Source organism: Ailuropoda melanoleuca, chromosome 3 (genome assembly GCF_002007445.2).
Source record: "Ailuropoda melanoleuca isolate Jingjing chromosome 3, ASM200744v2, whole genome shotgun sequence".
Lineage (NCBI taxonomy): Eukaryota > Metazoa > Chordata > Mammalia > Carnivora > Ursidae > Ailuropoda > Ailuropoda melanoleuca.
Window position 1 is genome coordinate 26,896,763 of NC_048220.1, and position 18,403 is coordinate 26,915,165.

The window sequence follows — 18,403 nt, forward strand, 5'->3', positions numbered from 1 at the left end:
ACAATTAGTTCCTGATGGACTGTCTTTGGTAATAACGCTTGTTATACCAGCCCTTCCAAATCCTGAATTTGTATTCTGAACCAGTGTTAGAAAATCATGTATTCTACCTGAATGGCTTTAGGGTATGGAATTGGGAAGTATGATTCATGTCCTATTCTTGAAGCTAAATCTCCGAGCTTCACTCCTCAAATATAAGAGATCAAGATGCTTTTCATATTTATTAAAAAACAAAAAAACCCAGAATAGATCAGAAAAAAAAGGCAATCAATAAGGACACAAGTGCCAGACACAGGCCAGAAGGTAGCTAGAAAAATATGTCTTAGGAAAGTTAGGGAGCCCTATTACCTTATTTGAAAGCTGTACCTAACAGCTGTTTTTCTATTGATCTAGCTATTCCTGCCCTACCTCCCACAATGGCACAGCTGGCTTGCCTTGCAAGGCTTTAGTTGAAGAATCCCTTGTACACACAGGCTGGTATAGATCTCAATGAACTGGAAGGATCTCATCCCCATATGATTTCATTCCAGGTCTATGGTTGACTACCTTCATTATTACGTTTAAAGATGGTTTCACCTCTTGAAAATACGGCTACTAAAGCACAAAACATTGTTTTAATAATGATCAATAAATCATCTTCCCCCCTGCCCTTTTACATGCAGCTGAAAAATGACAGAGTACTATGAACTTTGTATGGTTGAAATTCTCATTAAATGATCATTAGCTAATTGTCACTAAATTTACATATTAAGGAAATTATATATAGAATACTGCAAAAACACAGTAAAAGACTGAAGTTTGCCCATTTCTGCTCAGGAAGTCCCTTCGCTCCCAAGCGTCATATTTCGACTCCAAAGTTTATTATTACTGTTTTTCCTCCTTTTGATCTTCCTTTTGTTCCCCAGTGCCAGAACTTCCAGAGCCTTCTCGCTCAGATGCCATCTGTTAAGAAAATATTTCAGAACAGCTCATTTAATGTTAAGGCTAACAGTTTGCACTCTGATAAACTAAAATACGGAGGAGGCATATCCAGGCTATTCCACTTCCCCCCCCCCCGGCTTGTACAATATTGGTGGTTTCTGTGTGTCCCTCCCTTTGATTGCTATCACCCTCCCTCCCACTGCAGAGTCAAGAAAGCAGAAAGAGTATTTCCAATTCCAGTACCCCCAGTTCTATAAATGGCCATGTGGAGTGCCAGCAGTGATAGAGTAATCAACAGTTCTATTAAGATCAAGTTAGGGGCAAATTCTGAGCAAAATGCCCTTCAGCCCCTGTACCTTTTTGTATGCCATTTCGAAGAGCTTCAGTGATGCTTGCTGAAGGGAAGATGCTGCCTGCCTTATGTTTTCTCCTGTTTCACTGTCTTTTCGAGCCAGAAGTTCCCTCATTTTGGAAATTTCTTCTTTTAGCTTGTTGCACTTAAAAACAAAACCAAACTCTTTTTCTGGGTTTCTTACTCCATTTTATCTAACAGTAATACTCAGAAACATTAAGAAAGAAATTCCTATCACTGACAGAACTCGTCTTTAGAATTTTATCTCCATTTCCTTCTTTATATAAAATGGCCCCAAATGAAAGTTTGTGTGAAAAATGGAAATAAAAAGCCCCTGAGAACAAAAAATACCACTGAATTCCTATCAGGACCCACACAGAAAAACTTCAGGAGTGCCTAGGTGGCTCAGTCAGTTACGCATCTGCCTTTGGCTCAGGTCATGGCCCCAGGGTCCTTGGGCTGAGTTCCACATCAGGCTCCTTGCTCAGTGGGGAGTCTGCTTTTCCCTTTCCCTCTGTTCTTCGCCCGCCCCCTACTTGTGCTGGCTCGCTCTCGCTTCTCTCAAATAAGCAAAGGGAAAGAGAAAAGGAAAGGAAGAAAGACAAACTTCATTGACACTAGTGACAATGCCTAACTTCATTAACCATTTTAAAAGAGGACTCACTTCATCAGCAGGCAACTGGTCCTTGAATTCTTCCATTTTTGTTTCTGTGTCATGAATGATTCCTTCAGCCATATTAACAGCTTCAACTCGTTCCTAAGAGAAATTAGAAATTTAGTATGAAGATTTCCCAATCAACCAACTGGCTGAATGTCCCCATCAAGCCAGACAACATGCTAAGTGATGCCTATAGTTTTTACAGAGTAAAAACAAATTACTGTGGTCTAAAGTAATTTAGGATGTCTAGAAGTGATTTTAGCTGGACTGTAGAACTTAAGAATTCTGATATGGAAAAACTGAGTAAGTAAGAAAGGCTTTTGTTATGCGCAAAGAGGGAGGAAAAGATAGATTCAAAGGAAGATTAGAAGATCAATGATACATGTCCAGACTCCCACTTTCACCTCCCAGCTGCAGAGGCAGGAAGTATTTACCTTCTTTCGCCGGTCTTCCTCGGCATACTTTTCTGCATTTTTAACCATGTTTTCAATATCATCTTTGCTTAACCCACCGGAAGACTGGATCACAACTGTAGTAAGAAAGAAAAAAGGCATCCTGTTACTTTCCAGGTAAAATTATCTGCTGCTTACTCTATAAAGAATACATCTGTTCAGAGTAACAAATTTTAATGTGCAGTATAAACAAGAGGAATACCCTATTGTCCTATAATAAAGAGAAGGAAACAAAGGGTCTGAAATACACATACCAACTGACCTGCCTGCCTACCAAAACTTCAATAATTCAGAAGCCCAGTGCTTGCCCATTTTGGGTAATAAACACACCTGTTAATGTGATTCTGCCAACCCAAGGAGAAAAGGGCAAAGAGGACTCATCCTCCTGTAAGGCTGGGGGTAAAACTATGCATAACCTAGAAGGTCTAGTTCTCAAACGGGAATGTCAAGGTCTTTCACCTCACTCTTACAGTCCGATAAATAAGAGCACTTACTCTGCTGCTCACGTCCTGTACCCTTATCTTTGGCTGAAACATGTACAATCCCATTGGCATCAATGTCAAATGTAACTTCAATCTGAGGTACTCCACGAGGGGCTGGGGGAATTCCAATCTAAAATAAATACACAAAGTTAAGCTCCTCTCATAAGAGGTCCAGTGTTCCATTTCCAAACCTATACTTCCAAACCTATACTGTCTTCTGGGTAAACAAGTTAATTTGTTACTGGGAGGAACAAACAACACTTAATTAAAATGTATAAAAACATAAATTTATAATAAAGATAGTAGTTGCACTGCTACCTGAAATAGGGCTCATGCCAGTAAAGGTTCACTACAGCAAGTAACCATAATGGCTTTATGTACCCGAGGACCCAGTGAATGAGAGGGAAAGTCTCCATCACTGTTCATCTCACTAAGAACCAAAACAATGCTGAGTAGGAGCCAGTATCAAAGGTCTTAAAAAAAGTAATTGGGAATTTTTCCTAATTAACATTGTTACGAATATTTTTCTGGTTCTTGTATTTATCAACTTCTTAATGAAGTTCCTAAGGCATCAGGAATAAGCAAGACTTTCAGGTAAAAATTCAAGCCATGGGTATCCAGCTGCCAAATTTGTACACTGAACTAAGGTAACAAAGACTAGGTCCCTGTGTTGTAGCAGTTTTTGGTACTATCATTAAGGATTAAAATAGTCTAACTGTAAAAGGAATGACAAGTACAGTATCCAGGATTCCTGATACCTACCAAAGTAAATTGTCCAAGAAGTTTGTTGTCTCCAGCCATCTCTCTCTCACCCTGACACACTTTAATCTCCACTTGAGTCTGACCATCAGCAGCTGTAGAAAACACCTACGGAGAAAGAAACTCCCTGGGTTGGCAGTCTGATTAGGCCACTTCCCTTATACAAAGTGCAAGCCAAAGAAAGAAATTCACATCTCAACACTTCAGAGTCCCAATGCGCACGATGTTCAGAACAAAGGCTTATGTCTTTGCAGGGAACAGGAGTAGGATTAGCACAGTCAAAGGCTATACAATAGCTATTGTTTCAGCTAAGCAAATGCACTATACAAAGATGCAGCATTAGCAAATAAGGCCTCAAAGGGAGGCACTAAAAAAAATGAGATGTTGAAACGCGTTCATCTGAAGAAACAGGTCAGAGACATGTCATGTATCTTATGCTCAGTCATGGGAAGTCACCATAGTTCTCTTTCGAGTGATGTGTTGGCAATACATCACTGAACAAACAGCAATATCCATTAGGTATTAACAGCTTTTCAGAAAAACATCAAAACTGGGAAAGGCAAGAAATAATCCTTAACCGAAGACTGAGCAAGCCATTGTCCAAGTGCCCTGCTGCTTGGTATTTAAGGAACCCCATCATTCACCCATAGAACAAGTACACTCCCTTAATCTTAGCCAGGTCCTTTTTTTATTACTGCCTTTCAGAAGAGAAGAGTTCAGGGAATTTAATCCCAAATGATGAGGTTCTTTTTGTAGTTATTTTAATCCTGTGAAGAAGACTATTGATACCTTCCCTCCAATCATCACTGCTAGCTGACAGGAAAAGAACTTTTTCAGGAACGACAACAAAGAAAGAGAACAAAACACAAGATTCTTAGCACCCACAGTTGACCTGACTTGTATGGATTCCTGAGACAAAAAGTGAAGTTTAATAGGAAAAGCTCACAAAAGGGAACATAATCACATCCCTCACAGACCCTAGTGTATCTGTGATAATGGGAGGAGTAGGTGACTCTTACCTGGCTTTTCTTGGTTGGAATAGTGGTGTTTCTGTTGATAAGTTTGGTAAAAACACCTCCCAGAGTCTCAATACCCAGAGACAGGGGAGTGACATCCAGGAGCAGCACATCTGTGACATCACCAGCTAACACGCCTCCTTGAATGGCAGCTCCGATGGCCACAGCCTCGTCGGGATTGACAGCTTTGCTTGGGGCTCGACCAAAGAGATCCTGTACAGTCTGCTGAACCTGAGCCATAAAAACAAAACCCACCACCTGTCACTAACTACTAAGGGCAACTACCCAAGGAAAAGTGTCCCAAACCCACAGCAAATCTCAGGGCAAGCTGCTTGCGATCCAAGAATATTTATTCAAGTTACTATTTCATATCTGAGTTTTCCTTAATGACCTAAATTTGTCAAATGGGTAATGCTCAAATATTTGACTATCATTCATGATAGTCTTTTATGATAAAAGAAAAACCTGCCTAAGTTTTGTTATTGGGTTTCCCATACAACACATTAAATTAGAAACAGAGGGTAAAGGGGTGCCTGGATGGCACAGTCAGTTGAGCGTCGGACTCTTGATTTCCTCACTCTTGGTTCTGGTATCAGCTGCATTGGGCTCTGCACTGAGCACAGTATCCTTGTCCCTCTCCCTTTGTTCCTCCCCCAGCTCATGTGCTCATTCTCTCAAATAAATAAATACAATCTTTTTTTTTTTTTTAAGATTTTATTTATTTATTCGACAGAGATAGAGACAGCCAGTGAGAGAGGGAACACACAGGGGGAGTGGGAGGAGAAGAAGCAGGCTCATAGCGGAGGAGCCTGACGTGGGGCTCGATCCCATAACGCCGGGATCATGCCCTGAGCCGAAGGCAGATGCTTAACCACTGTGCCACCCAGGCACCCCAATAAATACAATCTTTAAAAAAAAAAAAAAAGTAGTAAAGGGTGCACGGGTGCCTCGGTGGCTCAGTTGGTTAAGCATCGAACTCTTGATCTCAGCGCAAGTCTTAAAAGCTTAGGAGCATGAGTTCAAGCCCGGTGTTGGGCTCCACACTAAGGCATGGAGTCTACTTAAAAGACAACACCATTCCCCCCTCAAAAAAAAGAGGAAAAAAAAGAAGAATGAACAGAGGGTGTAAGACACCAGGATTCAGATACAGCCCAACTCCTCCTCTATAGATCAACTAAAAACCAACTTAAAAACAGCACTGATAATTCAGTAATTCAACCCTGGTGCTAATGTGAGGCATGTTCTTCCTGCTTACTTTACTAATGCTACAAAAAAGTGCTACTTAAATGGCATCTGGGATAATCTGTTAACTTAAACATCTCTTCCTCGTCCAAAGCTGCTTTTTCTCCGTGTTTACTCTGTGCATATTCTCCTAAGCCCACGAACTCTCAAGGAAAAATTACTATCAAAACCCAAGAAAATTCTATTCAAGCTATACAAGATGAAGAATTGCATCTTCAACAGGTTCTGTGCTCAGTCATTAGTTTTCCACACCTCTGTCTTATCAGAATGATGTGTTGATAAATAAAATGCATCACTGCACAAATCTCTGTTGAAGAGATGCAGTCAGAAACCCCAAACACCACGGTGCAAAGACACTCCTGTCCAAAACTTCCTCTGGAGGCTGGACATGGACTAAGGTTTTAAGCTATCTCTGATCTCAAACTTTGTTTCATTCATAAAAATACTCCCAAGAATGAAGTTCAGCATCCTCCACGCTACCACCCCAAAGACACTCTGCCCTTCCCAACCCTTTTTCTGATACCTTTTAATTTTAAAAAGAAGCTAAAAAAAGAACTCTAGTGAGAACAAAAAAACCCCATCCCCCTTTCAGGTCACTGTGGCAGAAACACCACATATTCCTGTCCATACAGAAACCATCTGTCCAGAGAAAACATTATGTGCTTTCCCTTTCTGCTTTTCCATGCCAAGGATTCCATGGGTCCATACCTTGGGCATCCTAGTCATACCACCAACAAGAATCACTTCTCCGATGTCACTTTTGCTGACTTCTGCATCTTGCATGGCTTTTTGGCATGGGGCAATGGTTCTCCTGATTAGATCAGTGACAATCCCTTCAAACTGAGCCCGGGTCAGCTTCATATTCAAATGCTTGGGTCCAGAAACATCCATCGTAAGATATGGCAAATTAATGTCAGTCTGCAAAGGAAGCAGGAAGAGCAACAGTGGTGATGTTTATTATTTCAATTAAAGTAAGACCATAGTCCCACGTTAGGAAGACTTTCAAAGCTACAGGGAGAGTGAGACCCACTTTAAATGAATGGCCACCTAAAACAATGTGCTTGAAGACTCAAGCTCTTCTCTTCGCAGAGGCAAAAAATTTAGAACGTTATCAACAACAAAGAATATAATAGCAGGGAAAATCCCCACTCAACACGTGAAGAACTGTCCTCCCACTGAACATACATTAAGAGTCACACTACTGTTTTCGGACACAAAGTTTTCCAAAAAAACTACACACACACACACACACACAATAAAGTCAAAGACATGCTTTGAACCAAATAACCTGCCCCAAGCCAGGGCTTTCTAAGTTTCAGGAAGATGGTAAGAAAGCTACAACAGAAATGCTGAAGGTAACTCCAAGGACTGACTTTGCTGCCATCACATTCATGGTAAGCAGCAAACACTGCTACAGCCGTACCAGGTAACAGCCATTATTTAATAAACCCCAAATCCTAATAAGGCCTGGATTCAGGATATTTAGACTAACAAAACTCACTAAACATGCTGAAACACGTGTCCCAAGGTAGACCCTCAAGAACAAAATTACTTTCTATCTCCCCTCCAATTTCACATCAAAGCAAGGCCAACAGGAAATAGACTGAGAGGGAACAAATCCTTAACCAACTCTTATCAGGTAAACTACCTCAGCCATTTAAATACTTAATAAACAGACTTAAAACACACCTTCTCTAGAACACTGATACGGAGTACTGCTTTAAAGAACACCATGGACAATTTCCTTCTTTCTTTGCAAAATGTTAATAAACCAAATGAGAAAATAGAATTTAATGAGCTAAACCACTGCAATCCAAAAGAACTTTCTGTGGCAATGTTCTGTATTTGTTCTGTTCAATTCAGTAGCTACTAGCCGCACACAGCTCAGCACTGGAAATACAGGCAGTACAATTGACAAATAGAATTCTAAAATTTAATGTAAAACACCCTCACATGGACACCCTGTATTAATGTAGTTCTATTTGCTATATGCTAATGACAATCTGAACAACTCCAGGACTCACCCTCTAAAACCAGTCTGTGACCAAGTTTTGTCCCTTCTCTCTCAAATTCAACAAAATATACCTATCACACTCTAGTCCAAGTCCACAACAGCCTCCCAACATTGTTCCACTTCCCCTCAGGCTGCCTCTGCCATAGGACCCCTCCTAACCCAAAATAAATCTCCATTCCACTTCTGCCAGAGCACTTTTCATAAGCCCCATCTGACCATATTGCCCCTAAATTAAGTTTTCACTGGGGCGCCAGAGCATGCAACTCTTGATCTCGGGGTCATGAGTTTGAGCCCCATGTTGGGTGCAGAGATTACTCAAAGTTTTCACTGGCTGATACTCACTCTTGTCAGGATAGACCCAAATCCCAAATCTATAAAGCGTCTATTCTCATATTCCACTTTCCCTGCGTATCTGCTCTCAAACACACTAGCCCTCTCTCAGGTCTTCACCCCAGAGCCTTGTATTTACTTGACCTTTTGTCTTTCTCTGATCAACTCCTCTTCCAAAAGCTCTCCTTGTTAGCTCAAACACCTGTCAGGTTTCTCTTGCAATTATAAACCTAACTTTGCTCTTTTACCACATTAACATCTTATTTAAAATTTTTTAAAAAGATTTGAGAGCGAGAATGTGCTCGTGTGCACTTACAAGCAAGGGGAGAGGGAGAAGCAAAGTCCCCACTGAGCAGGGAGCCCGATGCGGGGCTTGATCCCAGGACCCTGGTATCGTGACCTGAGCTGAAGGCAGATGCTTTAACTGACTGAGCCACCCATGAGCCCCAATAACTTACTTTAGAGTACTATTTAAGACATGTCCTAATCATGTATCAATTTAGGAATCCTCACAACTCTTAAGGGAGAAAGAACTATTATCCTCATTTTATAAATAATTAAACAGAAATGTTAAATAATTTATTAAGGCCACACAGCTATTAAGTGATGGAAAAGGACTTGAATCCCAGCACTCTGTCTACAGGGCCACTTTTAACCTATCATATTACTTCTGGCTTGACAGTTATTAATATGATATCCTAATTAAAATCTGTCTTTTCAGGGCGTCTGGGTGGCTCAGTTGGTTGAGCATCCGACTCTTGATTTTGGCGGCTCGTGATCTCAGTCATAGAATGGAGCCCTGCACTGGGCTTTGCACTCAGCGGGGAATCTGCTTGGCTGGGATCCTCTCTCCCCCTTTTCCCCCCCGCCTGCGTGCTCTAAAATAAGTAAATCTTTCAAAAAAAATCTAAGAAAAAAATCTCTAAACTACATTGTAAATCCCATGAAGGTATTCTTCTAGGAATTTATTCTACAGATTTATTACACATGCACAAACATTATGTACAAGGATGCTCAACAAACTTTATCAGCAACACACTAGGAAACAATCCAAATGCCTATTAATATGAATCATGCTAAAAACAACCAACCTCTCCCTCCAAAAAGTGTCAAACTCCTGGGAAGAATTTTAAGTCATTTTCTGGCAGTGTCAAATATTTCAACTCTAATCCTAACCATCATGTGTTGCAAAGTTCTGCCACTCTGTAGGATAACAGGAACAAAGCAACACCATCATCATGGATGACTCTGTCTAACTTTGCCACTCCTCACAGCTACTTTAAAATCTTTTTAAAAATCCAGGTCTGGAAAAAAAAAAAATATCCAGGTTTTCCCACACTGGATAACCCAGTGTGTATGATCAAATTAACAACTAAAAGTAGTCACAGGCTCTGGCTTTCCTGCTGCCACCTGAGATCCCAGAAACAGATCTCCTGTCTTCCATCTTGTTCCCTCTTGGACCCAGACCTAACACACTTTATATAGTTCTATTCTTAGTGGTTAAAGCGAAGTAAAGCTTCACCTCTCAGGACTGGAACAACACAGGCCAACCCCTTCAACAGGTGCCAAGCAACTGTGATGCTAACAGAAAGAAATGTACACAAATGTATATACCCCAGCCTTCAGCCTGGTTTCATATAGCTCACTTTCTGAATTGCTGATCCAAATAATTAAATGAGACAATTACAGACTCACATGAAGAGGTGTCTTAAATGAAGACAGAGGCTCCTATTATTTCAGGCTATCGATTCTAATCTTGTATGCTACTAGTCTAGATCTTAAAATCAGTACCTTTAATGCAAATAAAATGTATTCAGTGTCATTCAGATCTTCATTACTTTTTGGCTCTGGTATATAGAACCTCTTATTTGGGGTGGTTAACAAATTCCAGCTTATCCTTAAAAAAGTACTGGTCCTTTGTTCATGGAAAGGCTTTTACAACCAACCAGCAAAGTGTAAAAAGATTAGATGGACATCACGCTAATTAGAACACGCTACTCAAACTAAGGCTGAAAACATCAAGTCTGTTGGGATTTGTCCGCATCCCACCTGCACAGATGAGGAGAGTTCACACTTAGCCTTCTCAGCAGCTTCCCGAACCCTCTGAAGCGCCATGTTGTCTTTGGTTAAATCAACCCCTGTCTACAAAATGAAAACATACAATACTAGCATTAGCGAGGTGATGAATACTATTTTAAGATACAGTGATAACGTTTAACGACATAAAACAGAGCCATACCTTTATAAACAAGCATGAATCATTTACTGCCCTTAAAAATCTGTAAGGAAAAGAAACCTTGTTCTGTAAAGGCTATCTGTGCCTGGAGTGAGAGGGCTGAACCATCTCAGTTCTTTCCAACCACTGAGTTCTGGCTCAAAATAGGAGTTCCCAGAATTCCTTTGCCAATATATAAAGAATACCATATCCTTTTTAATCTGTTTATTCCCAAGCTGAAGCTACAATATAGTTTACCCGTGAAACTGAAATGCAATTATTTGTGTTCTATTAAGAGCAAAAAAAATTATCAACAAAGCAAAGAGCCATCTGAATAAAGAAATTCTCGGGGTGCTTGGGTGGCGCAGCTGTTAAGTGTCTGCCTTTGGCTCAGGGCGTGATCCCAGAGTTCTGGGATCGATCCCCGCATCAGGATCCTCCGCTGGGAGCCTGCTTTTTCCTCTCCCACTCCCCCTGCTTGTGTTCCCTCTCTCGCTGGCTGTCTCTATCTCTGTCAAATAAATAAATAAAATCTTTAAAAAAAAAAAAAAAAGAAATTCTCAACATCCCAATATCTACTTATTAACTATACTGGTAACCAACCTCTCTTTTGAACTCCTTCACAATGTGTCGTAGCAAGGCCTGGTCAAAGTCTTCACCACCTAAGAACGTATCTCCATTGGTGGACTTCACCTCAAATACACCTTTCTGAATTTCCAGGATAGAAATATCAAAAGTCCCACCACCTAAATCATATACAGCAATGCTAGAGAGGAAAAAAAGAAGACCTTAAGGAATAATACCTGCTGCAAGGGTATAAATATTAATAACCAAACGAACATAAACTTGATGATTACCCCTGAAGTACAATAATGAAATTGGGTAACTGCATAAGTGACAGTGTGTTAATATGTGGCCATAATAGCTATTTGTAAATACACAGCTGAAATACATTTCTAAAAGCAAAACTGACAGGACTCAATCACTCCTTTAAAAAAAAAAAAAAAAAAAAAAAAAAAGCAGCCTCCACAAAAAACTTGGGCTCGAACTCCACAATCCTGAGATCAAGAGTCGTATGGTCTGGTCCAGTCAGATGCTCCCCAACGACTCTTTTGAATAAAGACTTGCCAACATGCATACCAAGTAAAAATAAATAAATAAATGACCACAGCCTAGTACTTTCATGGTTCCATGAACTGAGTCTCACAAATCTAGGTGGAATTTACTGCACAAACTTACATTTTGTCTTCCGATTTGTCTAGACCATAGGCCAGAGCAGCAGCTGTGGGTTCATTAATTACCCGAAGCACATTTAGTCCAGATATCTGGCCAGCATCCTTAGTGGCCTAAAGGAAAAGAAAAAAGCATTTTCCATCCTGTGTCCTAAGTACCATTAATTTCCTGAATAAAAATATCAACTGAACTCACCTGTCTCTGAGAGTCATTGAAATAAGCCGGAACAGTGATCACAGCATTTTTTGCTGTATGACCCAAGTAATTTTCTGGAAAAGAATTGAAGAATGAAGAACAATCATGAGACTGTCAAATGAAATAGTTAAAAGAATTACTCATGTAGGGGCGCCTGGGTGGCACAGTGGTTGAGCATCTGCCTTTGGCTCAGGGCGTGATCCCGGCGTTATGGGATCGAGCCCCACATCAGGCTCTCTCGCTGTGAGCCTGCCTCTTCCTCTCCCACTCCCCCTTGCTTGTGTTCCCTCTCTCACTGGCTGTCTCTCTCTGTCAAATGAATAAATAAATAAAATCTTTAAAAAAAAAAAAAAGAATTACTCATGTAGGCTAACATTCTGTATCATCCTCTTGGAGCCACAGACAACACTCATGTTTCTTCTTTGCATGTGACCCAAGACCTTGTAGAAAACACTCCCAACTAAAGATAGGGGTTGAAAACCCAAGATTTCACCTTTAACATTATAGTGAAGATGCACCAGCTACAATGACCTATTCTCAGAGTTAAAATAGCCACCGGTTTCTCCAAATGCGATGTTCTAAGTTTTACTCAACAGAGCCCAAAAATTAATATGTAGCCTTTCGGCTTTCAATACAGAATACCACCCCTCTATACTGGAAAAGATAAACCACCATTAGGAAAACTTTGAAGATAAATTCATTATGTAGGGAATGTGTGAGGATTAACAGTTCTGCCATGTCTAGCATTTCTGTATAAAACCCACCAGACTCCTCCATGGGACACCAGGGTATGTAAGTGAGGAACCATCAGTTCTTCAAACTTTCCCATGTAGGAACTAAACCTTCTCACCTGCAGTCTCTTTCATCTTCATCAACACGAATGCTCCAATCTGACTTGGAGAATAGAGTTTTCCATGAGCTTCAACCCAGGCATCTCCATTGGAGGCACGGACAATTTTAAAGGGCACGTTTTTACTGAAAAACACAGAAATTATATTTGGAAAAATGTGCCAGTGGAACCTACCATGAGAATGCCCATCGTCCATCCCAAGAGCTCCATTGCCAACAAATGAAAACTTCAGGAATCCATTTAATGAAAACTTTTAAAAAGCAATCATTAACATGCAAAAACATCCTGGTGAAACCTGAACATTCTTTACTTCCTGCCAAACGAAAGATTTGTGCCCCTGCTTTGGAAATGGTTAGAGAGTTACCAATGACCCAGCAAGTCCATTACTAAGTATCTACCAGAAAGAAATGAAAAGAGATCCTACAAATACCTGTACACAAATGCTTCTCAGTATTCTTTCTTTCAAGTTTATTTTTAATAACCTCTACACCCGAAAAAGAGTTTGAACCCAAGACTCCAAGAGATCAAGAGCCATATGTTCTTTTGACTGAGCCAGCCAAATCAGCCAGGCACCTCTATGGCAGTATTCTTAATAGCCCCCAGATGCCCATTAACTGACAAATGGATAAACAAAATGTAGTATACGGCTGACCCTTAACATGGGTTCTAAATGCACAGGTCCACTTATACGCGGATATTTTTGGGTAAATACAGTGCTACAAAGATACTTCCTCTTTCTTATGACTTTTTAACTTTTTTTTTTTTTACTCTAATGTACCTTATAACATACAAAATGGGTGTAATTGCGTATGTCATCAGTAAGGGTTCTGTCAACAGTAGGCTATTTGTAGCTAACTTTTTGGGTAGTCAAAATTTATACACAGATGTTCAACTGCATGAAGGGTTGGCACCACAATCCAGTGTTAAGGGTCAACCACATATTCATACAACGAAGTACTATCTAGCCATAAAAATGAATAAAGTACTGATACGTGTCATAACATGGACAAACTTTGAAAACCTAGCTGATCAGCACATGATACTATCTACAAGTTTAACACCAATTTATGTGGTCCATATAGCAAAGACCTATTATGTAAAGGCAGAAGAATTTTTTTGAAGGAGATACCCTTTTGGCAGGGGCAGGACATGCCCCCACAGACAAGGTATAAAATTACTAAGGTAAGATACTCTAAGAATCTTGCTTAAAAGATTCTTTGTGTGGCCTCTGGAAGTAACTATGCTTTTCCTATTACTCACATATCTTTCTGTACTTCAGGGTCATCATATCGCCGGCCAATGAGACGCTTGGTGGCATAGAATGTGTTGTTTGGGTTGGTGACAGCCTGTCGCTTGGCCGGCATGCCAACGAGTCGCTCACCATCTGCTGTAAAGGCCACAACTGAAGGGGTGGTTCTGGCACCTTCAGCATTCTCTAGCACCTAAAACTCCCAAAGTTAAGACCGAGAATGAGGTTCCAGTCACCACCAGTTGTTGTTTTTTTTTTTTAATGATTTTAAGACATAAAGCATCTGCCAAATCACAAAACAAATGCTCAAGAACAGTACTAATGGGCATGTTTTTCTGCTCTGTGAATGCTGATATAGTACCATCTGAGGTACATGTTTAAAGTATTTTTATTTACTTTTTTAAAAAAGATTTTATTTATTTGAGAGAGAAAGAGACACACACACAGCTGAGTGCAGAAACTGATGTGGGGCTTGATCTCGAAACCCTGATACCATGACCTGAGCCGAAATCAAGAGTTGGACACTTAACTCAGGCGCTCCTAAAGTATTCTAGTCCTTTACTTTGAAACAAGTTATAACCAAAAACAGAAAAATGGAAAAATAAATATAAATCAGGTCTTTAATACAAAGATAATGGGACAACGTACTCTTTCTGTCAGTATGGGGAATTAAATCTACTTCCAGGGGTGCCTGGTAAGCATCTGCCTTTGGCTCAGGTCATGATCCTGGGGTCCTGGGACTGAGGCCCATGTTTGGCTCCCTGCTCAGTGGGGAGTCTGCTTCTCCCACTCCCTCTGCTGTTCCCCCACTTATACTCTCTGTCAAATAAATAAAATCTTTAAAAAAAAAATCAACTTCTAAATTTTTTCATGTGGGCTACAAGTTTCAGGCATTTAAAAAAGAAATTGCCAAAATAACAATTCAGGAATCCCAGGTGCTCTGCATCTTGAGAAGAACTCAGTGGGAATAAAGCTTTTATGAACAAACCAAGGAGATCCTTCAGAGGAACAGCCTGTATCAGAGCAAGAGCTCCTAAGATGCAGCCTACATGTTATATGGAGCTTCACTTGCTTCTAAACTCTTCCTGCACCTCCAACCATGGTTCAACGGACTTACAGAAATAAATGACTCAGATGATAGAAATAATCCAGAGCAAGTCATCCCAATTGCTCCTATTGGTAACTTAACAGCCCTACCTCTATGCGAGGACACACTTAAATCCTAGGAAGTCAAATCCATTCATTTTACAGCACCTTGCAATTAAGCACAAAGGTTCACCTCGAAAGAATCTCAAGAGCTTAAAAACAATTTTTAAAATATACAGTATCTAGGCCAAAGGGCATAGAATTCCAGACTGGGTATTAACTACTATTATATGATCCAGAACTTCCAAACATGCTCACCTTTGCTTGTTTACCTTCCATAACTGCCACACAGGAGTTGGTAGTACCCAAATCAATACCAACAACTGCTCCCTTGATTGCTTCTGATCTGAAAGACATTTAAAATAATGCTATGGTTACTGTTACCATAATAGTGGTCTCCAGAATGGCTGCAGGAATACACAAGAAAAGAACACCTGATATTGTGGAAATAGTTGTGCATTAAACAACCTATAAATTAAAACAGATGTGTCACTTTTTTCTTCACGGAAGAGTTAATCACAAGTTTAGACACCACTACTATAGGGTTTAGTATATATTATCTCAAAGAAAACGAAGTTACACTTACGCATAGTCCCGCCTTGAAACAATTCTAAAAGCCTCATGGCTAAGGCCATTCCAGCCATCCTAAAAAAAAAAAAAAAAAAAAAAAAAAAAAAGAATGCATCAACAAACATGAAAAGTTGAGCTTGTTCCCATTATTCTTCTGAAGAACACAAAGTCTGAACTTTCATTCTCGTAACTGTACACCCAAAAGATAAAATCTTATATGTAAGAGGTACTATGGTACTTAAATAGCAAACAAATTAAACTGAATACGAATTTTCCAAATAAGATGGGAAAAAATATAAAATCGTCTTTAATTACATTACAACAAGGTTTCTCAACCTTAGCACTACTGATTTTTGAACTAAATCTTTGTTGTGGGCGGCTGTTCTGTGCACCGTAGATGTTTAACAGCATCCTAGGCCTCTACTGCTAGAAGCCAGTAGGTCCCCCAAGTTTTAATAAATTATCTCCAGACATTACCAGATATCCCCTCTGGAGGCAAAATTGTCCCGGGCTGAGAATCACTGCCTTACAAAATACTACTCCAATACTTCTCAATTTCATACTCAGCAGCAGTGTACAGGTAACTAAACCCTACTAGGTGTGCTCGCAGCTGCAAATCTAAATCATTCAGAGACATTTCCCAACCTAGCCAAGCTAACATCTTAACCGGACTAGGACTGGCAACCTTGGGGAGTCAGTTTAGAGAAAAATTTCGGGAGTGGCCTCAAACTAGGATTAAACTTAATCTCAGGCAAGATTCTTCCATGCTTTTTTTTAACCCCATGTTGAGTGCAGAGAAACACAGGTCCTGTTATCCAAAGATATGTTCGGTATTACAGGATAATGAGTGAGTACTCCATGGCCATTTCCCGATCTGCTTATTTCTTCTGAAGTAACAAGAAAAGACAATCTTACGCCAAAGATTCTGGGAGAACTACAGATGTTCCTAAATAAATCTGTGCTTGACTTTCACTTTACTATGACACTTTTCTTCTTTCTCTTCACTCTAATAACGGAGTCTTCGCACACAGTTATTTTAGAGAACAGTTGCCCTTCGACTTGTAGATTTAAATGAAACCTACAATAGCGGTCCCCCCCCCCCGACTACAACTGTGTCCCTCGTCCCCAAGAACAAAACCGTGCCATCGGCCACTGAACGGACTGTCAGGACCACGATCCGCTACCTCCTAGAATAAAACTATACGTTCGCAAGAGGTGTGACTCAGCAGAGCCCGAGACATGGAAGCAGAATTTGGCCTTGCAACGGCAGCACTGATTAATGAAGACAGGTTATCTTCTTTCCATCCTGACTTGTGCGGGAGAATTCTGTGTCTGAAGGGCGAGGCCTGCCGCATGAGGTCAAGGCCGCGAGTCCCTCGGAGAAGGCCCAGCCGTTCCTTACCTTGTGGCGGGCGGCTGTGGGGCCCCGGGAGGCTGCTGCGCCGACAAGACGAGCTGCCGCGGCTCGGCTAGCACTTATCATGGCGGGTAGATGGTGGAAGTATGAAGCAGCAAACGCTCTCGGAAAGCCAAGAGCTGCGCGGAGCTGCGGCGGTAACGCTTCTGGAAACCTCTAACCACGTGGGGTGGGGGGGGCGGGGGTTAGTTGCTGCGGCCTGGAGGACCACTCTTCCGCGGAGGCGCCGCCCGCGCTGCCTGACCAGAGACTACTTGACAGCCACTCCCGGAGTTAGGCCATATGGCTAATAGGCATCGCTGCATGATGGCTGGGAAAAGCATGTCTTTTTGTTCCGGCTGCAACGGATCTGGGCTCAGTGAATGGCAAGGGGGCTAACAAAGGTATAAAGGCATGACTTTGGACAGCCCCGGTCCTCGGAGGCAGGAAAGACTCAAGGTCACACGGATAAATTACGAACCGATTACAGTGTTCTTGCGTCAGTTGCGTGAGAGGAGGGGCCTGCTGCGCCTGCGCAGCTGGCATCCTGCTGCGCGCCTAAGGCGCATGTGCATGGGGAGCGGCGGAAACCCGGGGTGGAGTCTAACTACAGCATTCATTGGATGCCCCAACGCACGTGAGTTTGGCCCGCGTGTAGCTCAGGGCGAGCCCTGGCGCGTGCACCGTCCACGAGCGTTGACGTTTTCCTCGCTCCAATTTCTGGAGAGGGGCGCCATCTTACTCTGGGCCTTTGTTCAGTGAAAATCCCTGGCTCAGAACGGTTGTTGCTCTGCTCTGTCCGTTGTTCGGTTTTTTGGTTGCCTGTTGCGGTAATTTGAACTGCACCTGGATGTGCAGACCTCAGACGAATTCGTGCTGTATACCACAGGGATCTCTGGGTTCGAACTACTAAAGCAGCCTTTCCTTCATACAGTGTGTTGGCTTGAGCTAGGCTAATTATCGTGCAGACCCTCAAGAGAAAAAATACTTGAGGCTCTTAGTCACCCCGCCGCCGCTCTGCTGGCCCTCCCTGAAGCTCCGCCGGCCCATCTCAAACCTTGTGCTGGTTTCCAGGGGCAGAGGCTGTGTGACCATTTTCGGTTTTTCAGAGAGATAGAATTCGCTGATGAAACATATGTACTGGAGTGCCTACTATGTGTCAGACACGATGTTAGGTGGTGGGAATACAGTGAAAGCAAAACGTGAATTCACTGATGAGATGACAGATTGTGCTTGATTTTGAAGGTGAAAAAACTTATCCTTAATGTCCTATTTTGGAAGAGAAAGATGCTTCCCTTTTAAGTGATCACGACTGTGTGAGGAATT

The 18,403-nt window shown here is 41.4% G+C and overlaps 1 protein-coding gene, 1 long non-coding RNA gene and 2 other non-coding genes across 5 annotated transcripts in view; 1 reads left to right on the plus strand and 3 right to left on the minus strand.

The window, feature by feature from the left end:
* Positions 1-205: 205 nt before the first annotated feature.
* Positions 206-17,270, minus strand: HSPA9 (heat shock protein family A (Hsp70) member 9). The gene is made up of 17 exons (XM_034656083.1): positions 17,084-17,270; positions 15,698-15,756; positions 15,370-15,457; positions 13,977-14,158; positions 12,717-12,841; positions 11,867-11,940; positions 11,678-11,784; positions 11,042-11,204; positions 10,273-10,365; positions 6,588-6,797; positions 4,641-4,868; positions 3,625-3,729; positions 2,875-2,992; positions 2,363-2,457; positions 1,935-2,027; positions 1,275-1,415; positions 206-939 (listed from the first exon to the last, which is right to left on the minus strand). Exons 1-17 carry the CDS (start codon positions 17,162-17,164, stop codon positions 862-864), a joined length of 2,040 nt encoding a protein of 679 aa, XP_034511974.1. The 5' UTR covers positions 17,165-17,270; the 3' UTR covers positions 206-861.
* On the minus strand, positions 4,055-4,121 carry LOC117801670. Its single transcript, XR_004624418.1, has one exon. It is a non-coding gene; the product is annotated as a small nucleolar RNA SNORD63 (small nucleolar RNA).
* On the minus strand, positions 6,106-6,180 carry LOC117801669. Its single transcript, XR_004624417.1, has one exon. It is a non-coding gene; the product is annotated as a small nucleolar RNA SNORD63 (small nucleolar RNA).
* Positions 17,271-17,597: 327 nt separating the features above from the next.
* The window catches only part of LOC117801470, a 114,707-nt gene continuing 113,901 nt past the window's right edge, over positions 17,598-18,403 (plus strand). For both annotated transcript variants that reach the window (XR_004624030.1, XR_004624031.1), the window contains exon 1: positions 17,598-17,714. This is a non-coding gene — a long non-coding RNA (uncharacterized LOC117801470). The remainder of the gene's footprint in view (positions 17,715-18,403) is intronic.

Bases quoted from the DNA above. Each gene is read 5' to 3' on its own strand.
- HSPA9 (XM_034656083.1), bottom strand. From the start codon at position 17,164: ATGATAAGTGCTAGCCGAGCCGCGGCAGCTCGTCTTGTCGGCGCAGCA. The intron at 11,785-11,866 runs GTGAGTTCAGTT...CTTTTCCTTTAG, and splicing joins TCAATGACTCTCAGAGACAG to GCCACTAAGGATGCTGGCCA. The intron at 1,416-1,934 runs GTGAGTCCTCTT...TTTGTTTTTAAG, and splicing joins ACCAGTTGCCTGCTGATGAA to TGCAACAAGCTAAAAGAAGA.